Source organism: Centroberyx gerrardi, chromosome 13 (assembly GCF_048128805.1).
Source record: "Centroberyx gerrardi isolate f3 chromosome 13, fCenGer3.hap1.cur.20231027, whole genome shotgun sequence".
NCBI classification, from domain to species: domain Eukaryota; kingdom Metazoa; phylum Chordata; class Actinopteri; order Beryciformes; family Berycidae; genus Centroberyx; species Centroberyx gerrardi.
In genome coordinates this window covers 23,052,796-23,068,547 of record NC_136009.1, presented here as the reverse complement: position 1 = coordinate 23,068,547, position 15,752 = coordinate 23,052,796, and the positions used below count along the sequence as shown (strand labels likewise).

The following is a 15,752-nucleotide window of genomic DNA, read 5'->3' as shown; positions in this document are numbered from 1 at the left end:
TTGGTGGTTGTACAAACTTCAATGGAATTTCGACTGACATAGGGGTGAATAGATATTGACAGAATTTTCATTTTGGGGTGAACTATACTTTTATGGATTTGGCCGATCTGACACTTTGGACAAGGCTATTCCACAGTTCGGCGCCGCCATAGCAAACACCCTATCACATATAAGTCTTAACCTCGGTACCTCAGGGAAGCCTGAGGACCCGAAGGACCTGAGGGACCCAGCAGTATTGCGAGGAATCAGAAGTGCTGAAATATTCCCAAGAACAAGACCAAGCTAGATTGGGAATATATGGAAAAACTGGTTGGTAGATTGAAGGAATTGGAATAGCAACATGCTAAACTCCAAGACCATGCAAAGATTTAAACCAAACATTAAGGTCATCAATGATTGTTGAATTGACTTAAAGGAAGGAAAAGTTTGCCTCATTATCCAGATTGTCCTCTCTCCCTTATGAAATTGCATTAAAGGCGACAGATATTAATCCTTTAACAGCCATGTGTCCTGTTGAAGTGTCCTTGTCTAACTTCTCACTTGTTGTAAAGCCCTTTGCATGAGTGTCAGCAAAAGCCCAAAATGTAAATGTAAATTATCGTCCTAAAGAAACACTTTGGAATAAACTCCTTATACCTTGGCTGAGAAAATGATCTGATGATTGTGTATGTAAGGATTTAATTCCATGTCATTCTACCTGCTCTTCCATAATGATTAATGGTATGAAAGTAAAATGCATAGTGAATTATTTTTGAAGTTAGTAAGACCATATCATACAAAATCTTATACATTTATAGGAAGCACTCATCTGTAGTTAACAAATAATGAGCTATGAACATCAGGTAACATAATTTAATGTCTCTATAATATAGATGATCCAATAGAAGATGTATAATAGCTATAATTTTGTTAACCAAGGACTAAAGTTACTCACTATGCAAAATTATGATACAGTATGCTAAATTGTGCTACAAAAGTACCATAATTTGTTTTAATGTTGTTCTATCCATCATTTTGTTAGAGAAGGTGTCTGTTTTTTCACTCATTTTGGAATGAAATACGTCCATCTTTTCCAGAAGCTGCATAAATAATTTTGCAGTGAAACCCGTCATATGACTCTGTTGTTGTATCTGTTGTGTTCCAGGCCCTGAATGAAATATCGGAGCGAGAGGGTGCTCCTGAATACCCAGAGGAGGAGATGAGCAGTGGGAGCCTGCTCAGGTAGCTTTCACTAACGCTTATTAAAAACCTTCAAGTCAAACTGAGTTCAAAGAGTATTTTTACAGGCAACCTACTTTGCAAGTACTGCTGCATTTTCATATATATCAACAGTAAACACACCGCCAAGACCTAGTTTGACTTCTGGCTGTAGCTTATCCAGCCTCCTGCTGCATTTTCTGTTGCTCATACATACATATAAATCCCTTGGGAGAGTGGCTGTTGCTTCTGGTAGCTGTTACTTGAAGTGACAGTGAGTTTCCCCCAGGTGATTTTTTGTAAAGTTTCCCTTTTGGCGAGGATATAATCCAGCTCACCATGCTGTTGAATAATTCAGCCAGTTTTAAAACGATAAAAGGCATTAACTTGCTTTTCAGAAAACACACACAAGTTTAGATTCTTTTTTTCTGCAGTGGGAATGTAAAAGAGATGAGATCACGGATGGGTTGTTTGTGATTTTTTATTTAATTTTCCAGTAGAGAGAGTCTCCCCCTTGACGTTGATGTTAATGCACTGTGTGTGTGTGTGTGTGTGTGTCCTGTCCAGAGCCAAGTCAGTGTGCTCCATGAGTGATTTCCAGCGTTTGATGGACAGCTCGCCGTTCCTCCCTGACAAGACTCGCCACGGTGACGGAGAGCGGGACGACGTCACCCCACCCCTGTCCCCGGACGACCTCAAGTACATCGAGGAGTTCAACAACAAGGGCTGGGACTTCCCATCCTCCCCGTCCGGCCCGGGCCCGGTCCTGGAGGCGTGGCCGGACAGACCCCTGGAGGCCCGGGGAGGGGAGCCCATTCCTGATCCATTCCAGCCAGCCTCCTGGTTCCTCACCACCAGCGCCACCCTGACCACCAGCACCCTGAGCAGCCCCGAGCACTGCCACAAGTCCCCTCTGAGGGGTAACGGAGCAGGGGCGGGGGGGGTGGGGGTGGAGCACTACGGGGTCCACATCCTCCACAGCCCCACCAGATCCGGGGCAGCCGAGCGCCCTGCTGCCCAAGAACCGGACTTCCTGTACGCCAAAGGGACCAAAGCCAGGGGCGGGGGAGAGGCCGGGGTGGGGCCCAGCGGGCCGGACGAGGTGTTTAGCGGCGGGAGGTGGCCATGCGGCCTTCTGGAGGGCGGGGGGCTGCGGACTCCTCCTAGCCAGTCTCCTATCTGCCCCACGGTGGGCTACGCCTCCTCTCTGGAGCTGCAGCTCTCCAGGAACATGAGCGACGACATGAAGGAGGTGGCTTTCTCTGTGAGGAACGCCATCCGCTCTCCGCCGGGCCCCGTGGTCCGGGACACCGCCTGCCAGACCAACGGCTTCACCACACGAGGCACGCAGACCACCCAGACCATCAGCGTGGGTCTGCAGACGGACGTGCTGAGGAACCTGACCAGCAGCCCCCACCGCTGCCTCACCCCTAAAGGCGGCGGCTCCACCCCCATCTCCTCCCCCTCGCGCAGCCTGAGGAAAGTCCAGTACTCCCCCGTCGTCCAGAGCAAGTTCGAACGGCCCTGCTGCTCGCCCAAGTACGGCTCGCCCAAGCTCCAGCGCAAGCTGTCCACGTCCAGCAAGAACGACCTGCCCAGCACCAGCCGTGCGCCCACACCCACCACGCCTCAGAAGGGCAACAACGAGTCGGCCTGGGCGCGCTCCACCACCACCCGCGACAGCCCCGTCCACACCACCATCAACGACGGCCTCTCCAGCCTCTTCAACATCATCGACCACACCCCCGTGGTCTACGAGCCTACGATGCAGAAGTTCAACAAGTCCCCCAGTCGCTCCCGCCCCACCCCGCCCCCCACCGCCGAGCCCAGCCCCGCTCACGGCGCTCCCGCCGCGGACCCCAAATCCGCGGGCGCCGTGCAGGAGTTCCTGAGGACTGCTCGCGGGCGCTCGCCCAGCCCCGTGCAGCTGATAGTGGAAACGCAGGGGGACAAAACCCCGGAGGTGGTGAGCATACGGCAGGACCTGTCGGCCCCTCCGGGCTACACGCTGGCCGAAAACGCAGCCCGCATCCTCAACAAGAAGCTGCTGGAGCAAAGCTTCAGAGAGGAGAGGAGGCTGCAGGCCGGGGGACAGAGCGGCCACAGCAGAGACAGCTCCAGGCAGGCCGACTCAGACAGAGGACAGTCTGGATGTATGGAGGTAAATATACAGACCCACTGGATTCATCGCTTCATCATTCATTTGATCTGGGGCCCATGTTTTATGACGAAATGATATTAATGACTTTTCCTTGGATATTCCTTGAAATGGTTGAAGACAAACTGGTATCTCTTAAAGCACCTGATAAGGGATCTGTGGTTACTCAGACAAAGCTAAGCAACAAATCCGCTCCAGTATTTATGCACGATAACTAAAATGTTGATGTTTTTTTCTCAGATCGAAAAACACTGACTGATGCCATGGTAATGTTAAAATATTTCACACTGTTTCAGTAATACTGAATCTTTGCTTCACTATAGAGACTCTTTAGAGGTTTTCTTCTTCTTCTTCTTCTTCTTCTTCTTCTGTACTTTCTTCTTCACTGTAGTGACTTCCTTGTAGTTTGGCTTTTATCTCTGTGCTTAAACTCTTACGAAGGCCCGACCGAAACAGGATTTATGCGTCTGATACTCATAATTGGGGAAGTAAAATTAATGATCTCTGGATAATGATCAAAGTGGGGTCATAGCTGCAAAGTTACATAATTAATCATTATCAGCGCTCTTTAATGAAATTCTCAACCAGAATATTAAAACATGCACACTGTATTTTGTGGGATTTTGTTTGGGCAACACCTGTATTGTTAGCGCTAGAGAACAAATCCCCATACCGATAAATCTGTGAAAAGCCAACGATAGCGGTAATTTCACATGATAAAATCGGCGCACCGCTACATCGGTCGGGCCCTAACACCCATTCAGCTGACCTGTGGGAAAAATAAACGATAGATGGAAAAACACCTTGGGAAATACTGCTGGTCGTGTTTAAAAGATGCAATTGAAAGAAATATGCATTCAGTATCCAGAATATGTACAAACGTGTCTCCGTGTTGTTAGTCGATTTTTTCTCCCCAGCGGGACAGTTAGGCTCTCCATTCTGCGTCACTAGTAGATTTAGATGTCATGAAAGTAGGCCATGTTGTATTAAAGCTGTACATTAAAACCCCAGACACATATTTGAACCCATAACATGTGCATTAAGTACCATAATCCCACATATGCTGATTAATATTCACTAGCATCAAAGTTTGTGCCAGCTGCTGCTCGGTGTCCACTGATCTATAGAACAGACAGAATATGATTAGAGTCTGAGTTATGATTGTATGGATGGTGCTGGAGTGTGTGTGTTTGGAAAAAAGTCATTTAGTAAGTGGTGTCGTGACTTCTGTGGATGGCGGTCACAGCTTAAACGGAGTATCATAATGATCATAATGGATTGTGACCGTACCTAAACACGCGATATGTCGATATGGAAATGTAGGCCTGGATGTGGATCATAATATTGCTGTTGCTGTACGTGCCTCCGAACGGATAGATACACACAGAGAAACAGAAAAAGAAAGGGAGTGACATGCTTGCTGGGTACACACTCATAGATTCCCATCCAAACGGTGTATATTTAGATCACCAGTAAACCAAATCAAAACATGACTTTTGTATATTCTTAGCCTTTCCTGTTATTAGTCATGTCGACTTTTACATATTTGGCTATTTCCACTGTCGACAGCCTGTGAAATGGTAGAAATGAGTAACTTTGTAATTATAGCAGGCATTAGGAGAGAGTGGCAGGGGCGTCCTGGTGGATCAGTGGTCTGAGGCGCGATGTCCCGGGTTTGAATCGAAATGAAATGAAATGTCATCCCTCTCTCTCTTCAAGTCTTTCCTGTTTCTCTCCACTTTCAACTGTCTAATAAAGGAATAATACACTACCAGTCAAAAGTTTGGACACACCAGATTGAATGTACTTTGTTTTTCATTCTCTTAAAGCCATTTTGATCTAAAGGCTTCTGCTTAAATGCTTGAAATTTGTTTCTTAGACAAATATAAATAGTGAAGTTGATGCCTATGTATGAATTTCTTTCCAAAGCCTTTGCCTTTCCATCAAGGCAAAGGGCGGCTACTTTAAAGAATCTAAAATATAAGATAGTTTTGATTTGATTAACACTTTTTTGGTCACCGCATAAATGCATTTGTGTTATTTCATAGTTTGGATGTCTTCACTATTATTCTAAAATGTGGAAAATAGTCCAAACTTTTGACTGGTAGTGTATCTTTAAAAAAAAAGAGAGAGAGAGCGGCAACATTGCTGGCGAGTTAGCTGTGCCCCGCATGTATCCGTCTGTCCTGTGTGTATCTACGGCGAGGTCAAAGTCCCCCTGCTGTCTCTTCCAGGTCTGAGGTGAATGGGTGCGTGCGCTTGTTGCCGTCGGTGCGGTCCGCGGCCCGAAATCTGAAAATCCGTGACCTTACTTTCTCTCAGTCGGCCTCTCTGCCTTTGATATGCCAGCCTTATCCTGTGTCTCCTCTCCTCTTCTGCCCCGATTTTACCGATTAACATCTCCCACTCTATCTTTCCTCCCTCCCTCCCTCCCTCCCTCCCTCCCCTCCTCCCCTTCTCCCTTCCCCCTTCTCCTCTCCTCTGGGCTTTATCTCTCCCTCCTACCTGTCCGCTGTGTTCGTATCCAGAACCACACTGTCATACTAACAGCTCCTTGGGGACTCTAACTCTGCTTGTCTCCGTGATGTAAGTTCCTCTTCCTCCTCCTCTTCCTCCTCTTCCTCTTTGACCCCCCCCCCCCCCCCCCCCCCGACATGGTGGGTTCACCGGCCACACGGACCTCTCACCCCCCCCCGTCCCCCCACCCCCACCCCCACCTCCCTCACCTCCTCCTCCATCAACGCATGCCTCACAGGACAGCAGAATGACAGTGTGTGAAGCCATCGGAGTGTCACAGTGGTGCGGCGGTCATGCATCTGTTTCTGTGTCGATGTTCGCATGCTCAGTTTCCTCGGTACTGATCATCGTTTTTTTTTTTTTTTTGAAGATCACAAACTCAAGTGACCGAAAGAGTCGTCAGATTGTGTCTTGATTATTGATTAAACCACATTTTTGTATATGATTATAGCAGAGGTGGGGACTCGAGTCACATGACTTTAATTGCTTGAGACTTGGGTTCTGGTGACTTGGGACTTGACTTTGTACTTTGATGACTTGAAAAGGTTTCTAAAGTCTTTGTGTTTGTGTAAATGACTGAGATTGGATGAGATTTGTTCCAGCAGACGACTGAATTTAAATTCTGTTTTCTGAATTTGTATGGAATGATTGAATTTATTGAAGTTGAAACTGATTATAGAAATCAAACTCATGATGCTCTTACCAAGTTTTTATCCTATTAAAACCATATTGCATTGAAAAGATATTAAATTGATACTGGACTCTTGATTTGTTCTGACTTGACTTAACTTGAGACTTGTGCCTCAACACTTGAGACTGACTTGGGACTCGAGCAAAGTTGAATTGGTCACACCTCTGGATTATAGTATTTTGCGCACAGTGCCCCAAAATGTGGACTAGCTCCCCCCCCCACCACACACTTTTTGTGTCTATGAACATGACATAAAAAGACGACTCTTTTGGACATGTTTCACTTTTGGAGCCACACATTCCTCAGCAGAAGTTGTGTGTTGTCTTTCTGGGCGATGTTTGGCCTGATGTAGATTATTCTAACATGACCCCATTGTGTTTCTACCAGGTCCTTCTGTCTGTCACCATGTCTGCAACTGGATGGACTGTGATGTTTTATTGTTTTGTTTTTTTTTTGTTTCTGTGGGGTTTTTTTTTTTGCGATGCTTTATCTCTCCTCTCTTCACAGTTCCCTCACCATTCCTCTCACACTAACAAGCCTCCTAAAGACTCATTGACGAAGACGGCTGCTAACACTGGTCATTCTCTGTGCCCTCTCACCTCTCTGGGTTGCGTGTGATGTCTGACTCTCTGGTGGAAATTAACTGAATGTTATACAGTTCATTTTGCATGCTTAAAGGAAAAGTCCACCCTCTGATACTCCCACACTGTTAGATCTCAACAGTCTGTGATGAATCTGTGATGAATCTGTGAATTTACTGTTTTGGTGTGCCCACTTTCTCTCTACTTGCCTCATCTACTACATTGCCCAGAATGCCTTTCGACAACAGGCGTGAACTTGTTGTATTCAGCTGTGGGTTATTCATGTTGGTGGAGCGCTAGCACGAGCATATTAACAGAAAGGGAGTGAGAGTTTTTCTCGTTGAGTCGCCCCCCCTTTACTCAAAATGCAACATGTCTTGTAGCTGCATTGCATTCTGGTCTATTGAGGCTGCTGTCAGTGGAGAAACTGGTCTCTCTGCCTCTTCTATGATGGATTTCTCCCTGTATGACTGTTGGTACAACATGGCAGCTCTACAAAGAAGTTTTTGCTCTTGACTCTGAAGGACTGACACCAAAAACTGACATTTACTGTTGATGTTTTAGATCGCTGAAGCATTTTCTGCTATCAAACGCCATTGTAGTTGCACTGGAAATCTCTCAACATGGCGTCATGCTGTCTACCTTTGGCCAGTTATCCGTGGGAATAAGAGAAATACACCACCAAAGTGCATCATGTTTTTTAACGGTGTTTAAAGTGTTTCAGGGTGGATTTTTCCTTTAAGGCCAAAGCATCTACTGAGGTGTCAGGGTTGATGTGATGAAAACATTCACATTGCTGTTTTCAGTAGCCACTCTGGGCGCTGACCTCCTGTACACATCACTGACGCATGATTTGTAGCATTCTGTGGTTTGATGTATTAGCATCACATAGGAACTGTGTATTATCCCACAGACCACCCATTAAGCAATGCTTAATACATGTGATAACTAGGGGTTGTGCATATAATTTGTTGTTGGGCCCATCTTTCCTGTGTGTACTCCATCCATCACTTCATACATTCATACAGTAGATTGTAAAACAGATGATTTATCGATGGAAACGTCTATCTGGTGTCCATCCATCTCTCCTGATTTATTCTCCTGCCTGTTCCTCCACAGTTCCAGTAGGCCGCACAACATATCACTTACTGGTGGAGTCATCTTCCCTGTCTATACAGTATCCATCCCTCTCGACTTATTTTCCCTCCGTTCATCCGCTCACGCCACCGCAGCCTGACTGCTGTGTATTTTTAGCAGAACTAGATTGTTGCTTTGTGGGCTCGGTTTCCTCCATCTAACGCCTGGAGAAGACGAACTATTTATAAATCAGGCCAGTGGTGTGATGTCCCGGTGTGATCGTCCACCCAATCACACCCTGACATCCTTCTGAGGGGGGAACAACTAACCCACAGCGACTCATACTTACCTCTTTTCCCATCGCACTCTTTTGCTCATTTTGCTTTTGAAACCATGTCATTTTATTCTCATGCTCTTTTCTTCATTTGTTTCAATCAGTTGATTCATGTCACTTCTGTTTGCTTCGGCGTCAACAAACCGAACACGCCTGTTTGCTTTGCCCCGTCTGACCGCTCTTGTCGTTGGCAGGACCTGCCTCGCTCTCCGGTGGCTCCGCCCCTGGACTCCTGCTTCCTGAGACCGGCCCGCCCGGCCAACCGCCGCCCCCCCTCGCGCTGGGCCGCCCACTCCCCCTCCTCCTCCCCCAAGTGGAGCGAGGGCTCCAACAAGAGGAGGTTCACCTTCCCGCCGCCAGGACACAGCAAAACCATAGTGGAGGCCGAGGAGCCGGGGCAGGAGCATCCTCTGGCGTGAGGCCCAGCTCTTCCTCCTCTCCCTCCTCTTCCTCCTCCTCCTCTTCTCTCCACCTTGACCTGCCTCTCCTTACCGGAGCCTAAAAAGACCCAGTACCTCAGCCACCCCTCTCTAGAGACTCCCCACAGGAGGAGCCAGAAGGGGGTTGGGATCCACCCAGTAGCACCAGCTGACCATCGAGGAAAAACAACCAGAACTTCCCGTGAGAAGAACCTGGAATGTACTGTAACAACATCAACACAAAAAAAAACTACATTTCCATAAGAGGTGCCTGTACACACTTGAGTTACTCATAGCCCCACACGTGTGTATATATGTATGCAATACATATATATATTTTAATCACGATTCTGAACCTTTTTTTTCAGGTGTCAAAGAAAAACTGTAGATCAGCTGTTGTATTTGTCCAAATATGAAGTTTACACCATTTTTTTGTCGTTTATGTTTTTCTTTTTGTTGTTTTTCTTCATTTTTTTTTACATTAATATTTTATTTGTTATGTTCTGTCCTGCATAAATTCATGTTCAACCTCTTTTCTTATGTTGAGCGACAACATACCTTAATTTTTTGTTCCTAGCCTTTGAAGCTTGAATCCAGACTACTCAGTTTTGTTTAAAGGAGACGAAAGACAAAAAACACAACTTCTGCTTCATCGGGGCTGAAGCGGAGACACATGATGTCATTTATGATGCTAATGTATTTATTTATTTTTACGTTCAAATGAATGTTTGGCTCTGTAAACGTTTAGACGGTGGGAAACAACAACTGAATAACCTTATGCATATTTGGAAGGCAGTTGTACAAATATCGGTCAAATATTTGCATGCCTTTTGAACACTAGCACTTTAGTGCATGTACATACAAGCTGTAGTCATTTGTGATCACTCAGCTCTGCTGTAAGAAAAAGAAAATCATCGTGAGGGTTAAGCTGTTGTTTTGTTGTCACATGATTTGCATTGACTAAAATAAGAACACTTTTTAAGTAAATTATTGTACCTTCCAAGCTGTCTTTGTACAGTTGTTACTATGGGATATGAATAACTTTTTCTTTTGAGAAGAAAAGGGGATTGTGGAAAAAAATATGAATGTTTTAAATGAAAAGTCTATGTCAAAAGTCTAATGATCTATAGTCTCTGTTTAATTGGTAATAAACATGAATGTGTATTTACAAGATCTTCTCCTCTGTGTGTGTGTGTGTTACCATCTGTTGGTGCTGAGGCTTTGCAGATCAGCTCTGAAAGCACAAAGCCAACAGTTTTCTGTATTGTATTTATCTTGCTATGATAGAGTTCAGATGCAAAGCTCATGGTAGATTATGTGTACGTTCTTTCATTAGACCTGAATTTGTATTCTTACCAGAGAGTGATCCTAAACTGTGTGTGTGCATGTTTGTGTGTGTGTGTGTGTGTGTGTGTGTGTGTGTGTGTGTGTGTGGATTACAGTGCGGACCACAGGATTACAGTGGGTCAGGGGGGACAGACACAGGGAACGTGAATAAGAAGATTGTGTCCTCTCAGAAGTCAAATCCTCTTGCATCACGGTCATACATGTGCTACCTTGCTCCTGTTATCCAGCTTGTCATGCTAGATCAAGTCCACAAGCACAGCATTACCCTTGATTATTTTATTTTGAACAAGAAAATCCACAAATATTCTGTGTTTAAGGCACAGCGGTCTCTAACTGTGCAACTTTTTTCATGCCAGATAATAGAGAAAAATAGCACAATGTGGCCTTTGATTGTTTTAGTTTTGAATTCACACCTGTAGAAAAAAAGACCATATAAGGCAAGGCAAGTTTATTTATATAGCACATTTTGTACACAAAGGCAATTCAAAGTACTTTACACAAGGTATATAAGATATTCGATAAGAAATACAGGATAAGAGATGAGATAAAGTGTATGAGAAGAGAGAATAAAGATTTAGGAATTAAATCCTTTAACTTAAAAGCGTTGGCTTTTAGTGGTGAACTCCACGCCTTTATGGCCGTTAAAGGAGACAGGGAGAGGGAAGGAGAGGGTGATGGAGAGGCAGAGAGGGAGCTGCAGGGCCTACCTTTCTCACAGTTATAAAGATGAATAATTAATGGCGGCCCAGCTGCACGCCAGTCGCTGCTGATGGCGCTGGGCGGGTCAGCGGAGGGAAGGGGAAGATGCTGGCTTTTACTTCCAGCGCCCCGAGAGCCGGGAGAGGAACCGACTGCTGAATAATTTACGGCAGGCAGACACACGCGGCCCTCTGCTCTGCTAACTGGCCGCTGCTTTAATATGACTGGGTTCAGATCAGTCGCAGCAAAAGAGGGTGTGACTTCTGAAACGGGGGGGAAAGTGTTCCCCTGGCAAATATAGAGAAAGACAAATTCTACAGTTAAAGCCTACGGTTCCTCATTTTTATTTTGTGTCCATTTTTGATGCTAGGCGCTCATTGCTGTGGTGTTTCTGCACTGCTCTTCCCACAGATCACCTGTCAATCAAACTGTGTCCAGTATTGTGACTTTGTCTTTTTCCTTGGATTTCATGTTGATGAAGTTTGAGTTTCTGCAGGTGGCTACAGCTCTTTTCTTTGTCTGTTCAGCCATGGTGGATATCGCTGCTCATGCTAACTACCCAGTTCTTCTTCTATTTAAAACTGTTTAAACAAACCAGAAACATGAAACGCATCACTCCCTGTGCGCCGAAGAGATTTTTCCCGGGAAAGTCCTACCAGACCCCGGGTGTTTAGAACAGCAAATATAAAAGCTTTCATGAACTGGGTATAGGTTGAATCATTAATGTGTTATGTCAATGGTCAATAGAGAGCAGCAAAATGCACATTTATCTCTGAAAACATCACAAATTATTACTTTAACACAGATGGTGCAGCGCATCTTCACATCACTGACTTTTTAAAAGGGTTCCCATCCCATGACCCTGTTTGTTCAAATCCCGAGCAGATTTACAGTCTAAATGTCGCTGCCTCCTCCTCATAATACATTATGCTCCTGAATTGAAAACTCATAGGACTATTATACAACAGGAGTGTAAAATAGGATTATATTGTGAATTATTTCTAACAACACTACACAATTTATTCCATCCCCAAATGACTTTACAAAGTCAAACCGCTTGTATAGTGAGATCCAATTAAATGATAAGACGTCCAAAACTGAATTAGGCATCAGATAGGCCGCTGCATGTTTGGACAATGACAAATAATGACTGTCATTTCTTTTACAGAACACGATCAAACAAATTAAAGTCACATTAGCTTGAATTGTAAAAGAATTTCAGACCTACACACACGTTTGCACCTTCTAATAGATTCATTTTTGTGTCAAGTTATTACGCCACTGTCCTGCAATGTCTTTACTTCCATGATTTAGTAGAGCCAACAACATCCAGCTCATGAATAAATCAGAACCGCAGGATGCTTGTCCAATCTTATTTTCATGTGTGGATGTCGGAAGCTTAATTTCATTGGTGGAAAAAGACACTAATTGAATAATCCATGTGAATCTGTTTTTCTGTGACAGGCCCGGGGTTGACAAATAGATCAGGGGGGGATTTTGAGGGATCCTGAGTTAAAATGTGATCGCATACGTCCGATTCATTTAAGCTATAATAGAGCTGAGCCACCTGTATAAATGAAGCTGTATTAGAAGATTTGTCCTGACTGTGATTGAAACAGAGGAAGAGAGCCACAGTCTCCTCCCTGGCTGTGATGAATAATGCAGCGCGGCTGTCTGGGCGTCTCAGCTGAAATGTTCAGAGCGGTCGCCTCTCGTATTCCTAACTCTTTGTTTGGTTTGACTAAATAGATCGGACAAGTTTTCTCGTTCTCTCTTTTCTCTTGTGCTGTGGAGTTTGCAGCTGATGTCTGAGGACCCAGCTGACGTTTTGTTTTGGCTGAACACGAGGGATCGATGATGGTGTTCAAATCCACCGGGCATCACACAATACTGAAACCCACTGGAGGTCACTGCAAGGGAAGGCAGATGTGTTTCTTTTGCAGGCGTATTATATTCAAAGGGCTGCAGCTGAGGATGGATTTGTTTGTTTTTTTAAAGCTGAACTACGCAAGATTTTTGTGTGAAAATACTCTTATTTTATCAGCCTAAATCATAATGTCGGGCTGCAATAGAGAGGAACGTCCCGTCTCCACTAATTGAGACACCGTAGATTCACCCAGTTTGCCCAAATTTAATTCTGGTGTCGGGTGTAGTCATTGGCAAGAAATTTTCTCGGGGCACAAGAAGTGACGAATCGGAACTTGAGAGCAAAATACCAAACTTTCTCCTTAACAGCAGCAAGAGAAAGCTCAACTCACCAATAATGTTTTTTTTACCATCTCAGAAGAAGACATCTAGTGCAGTTTATTGATGTCACGTTACATGATTTCTGGGTAATGAAGTCCTTCAAACTTAAAAAAATTCAAACAGTTATTTCAAGCTGCCACTAGGGGCCGCCAAAGTGCAAAGTTGCCTCATGCAGCTTTAACTGTTAGACACTTTACAGCAGGACTTCTTCAAAATTTGACACTTAAAAATATTGGTTTATTACCTCCGCTAAGGAGGTAATGTTTTCATGCGTCTGTGTGTTTGTCCGTCCGTCCGTCTGTTAGCAGGATATCTCAAAACGTTGGGCACGGATTTGCACAAAACTTGGTACGAAGGTTGGTTGTGGGCCAAGGAAGAACTGATTAACTTTTCATGTCGATTGGTCAAAAGGAGGCGTGGTGTTGGGCGTGGCATATCACCAAAAGGTGGTTGTCAGACATGGTGGAGGTCTAGTTGGTTTATTTGTTTATTGGGTAGGATCCCCATTAGCTGCTGCGCAAACAGCCGCTATTCTTCCTGGGGTGCACAATCAAGAATACATGCCATCATCTTGAAATATGAAGAATGCATGTCATCATTAGTGAAAGAATCATTGTTTTCATTTATAATTTCAATTCACTGAGATGAAAGTGACTTGCTGCAGAGATACTGAAGGCTGCATATACAGTATGACAGGGCCAAAGCATTCTGAATTAATTTTCCTAAACTGCACCTCGCCTTTGTCTTTTCTGCTGAGAGAGTCAACTGTTTTGAAGGCTCACGCTGCCTCGTTCAGCATGCAATCTGTCAAAATTGGACCCCAAATTGCTCACGCCTGCAGCTGTGTGCAAAGGCCTCAAACAGACAATGAGCGACACAACAGGCCTGGCTGTGCGATTAGCTGAGAGGTTGTCATGCCAACGGTACAAAAAGCCCCGCGCTCGGCGCAGGCAAAGGTTTGGCCCCGAGGAGAATTCCTATTGAGCGAAAGCTTTGCCCGGAGGCCCTTCGCTTCTCCTCGCTTTCGGTTATGTCATTATTCATGAAAATAAAAAGCCTGTCCGTCGAGGCTCCCGCCGAGGCCTAACGGACCGACGCTGCGGCCGCCACCAGTGTGTTCAGGCCGGGGGAACGGCGCGGCAGAGGCTGGGTGTCAAGTTTTTTGGGGTTTCCACTTTGCAAGAAAGACACTATTGTGAGAGAAAACAGACAGCGGCATTGTGCGGCAGAGTGGGACGACCGTTTGAACCCTGAACTGAACCGTTGTCGCTCATACAAATCATTCTCACAGGCTGGCACGGTGTCAAAGATGATGAGTTCAGCTAAGAAAACATTTATAGAACATGTGAAACCAGCTGAACACGAGATATGTGTGGAGATATGGCCTAATAAATAAGTGAGTAACTGTGTGGGTTATGGAAATAAACCAGAAATGGTCGAGAAGGTAAAACTCTGACACATAGTAGAAAAGACTGCTGCACACTTTGACCAGTGCAAGCTTCATTTACCGTCCAAAATGTTTAGACTCCACCAGGTATGAAACAAAGATCTCAAAGCCCCTTCTCCCTTCTTGATGTGTTTTAAAATGACACATTTCCACGGGCCTCTGTTTCAGCTATGCCATCTGTCCGTCTTTTGGAGAGCAAAAACAAAAAGACGCCATTCATTTGGTGCCTGCTTGACTCGTCTTTTGTCTGCATAATTTGCTTTGGACGTGCCCGCCATTCTTCATGGTGCACACTGCAGCACGCGCGCACACACACACACACACACACACACACAGCTTACATCTATATGACACTCACTATGGGCCCTTCCTTTTGACAGGCTGGGGTCTATAGTGGAGAAGCCTTGGGGTCCCAGAGCAGCTGAAGCAGTCTCTCTCTCTCTCTCTCTCTCTCTCTCTCTCTCTCTCTGTCTCTCCCCCTCTCTTTCTGAGCCTGTGTGATACGGCATCAAAAACAATGAGGGAGGATTTGGGGCCGTAATCCTCCGGGGGCTTGGGGGGGGGTGGGGGGGGGGTGGAGTAGAGCTGGGATGCTTTACACACAATAGCGCTGTGCTTTTCCTTCCATTGGATTTAACAGATCAGGATGTTAAAAACTGTAAATGTTCAAATGTGTTTATGATATTTGGCTTTTTTCCACATTACACTGTGTTCTATAGTTGCAACATGTTTATGTGGTGAGGTAACTGGGTCATCAGCAACAAGCTGAATAAAATGTAAATAGAATATTCAGCACAAAATGCAGCTTTGGTAACACACACACATACACAGGGTTTGACTGATATGTGTTTTTGAAGACGATATATTTTAGATTGAAGCTCTCAGTAGGCAACATTTTGTGCCAATATTCAATATCTTTAAATTTGACATTTTTCATGGCGAAACATTACAAGGTTCATTCAGTGTTTCCCCCAGAAATGTATTCTTGTCAGAGTGGAAAAGCCTCTGAAGCAGCATTTAGACCATGATCATGGGACA

At 45.0% G+C, this 15,752-nt stretch overlaps 1 protein-coding gene across 1 annotated transcript in view; it reads left to right on the top strand.

Annotated features, from left to right (window-relative positions):
- Positions 1 to 10,087, top strand: part of mtcl1 (microtubule crosslinking factor 1) — a 60,448-nt gene extending 50,361 nt beyond the window's left edge. Inside the window, exons 13-15 of the mRNA XM_071924334.2 lie at positions 1,145 to 1,221; positions 1,765 to 3,358; positions 8,750 to 10,087. Coding sequence (XP_071780435.2) covers positions 1,145 to 1,221; positions 1,765 to 3,358; positions 8,750 to 8,974 — 1,896 coding nt within the window. The 3' untranslated portion in view covers positions 8,975 to 10,087. The remainder of the gene's footprint in view (positions 1 to 1,144; positions 1,222 to 1,764; positions 3,359 to 8,749) is intronic.
- The last annotated feature ends 5,665 nt before the right edge of the window (positions 10,088 to 15,752 follow it).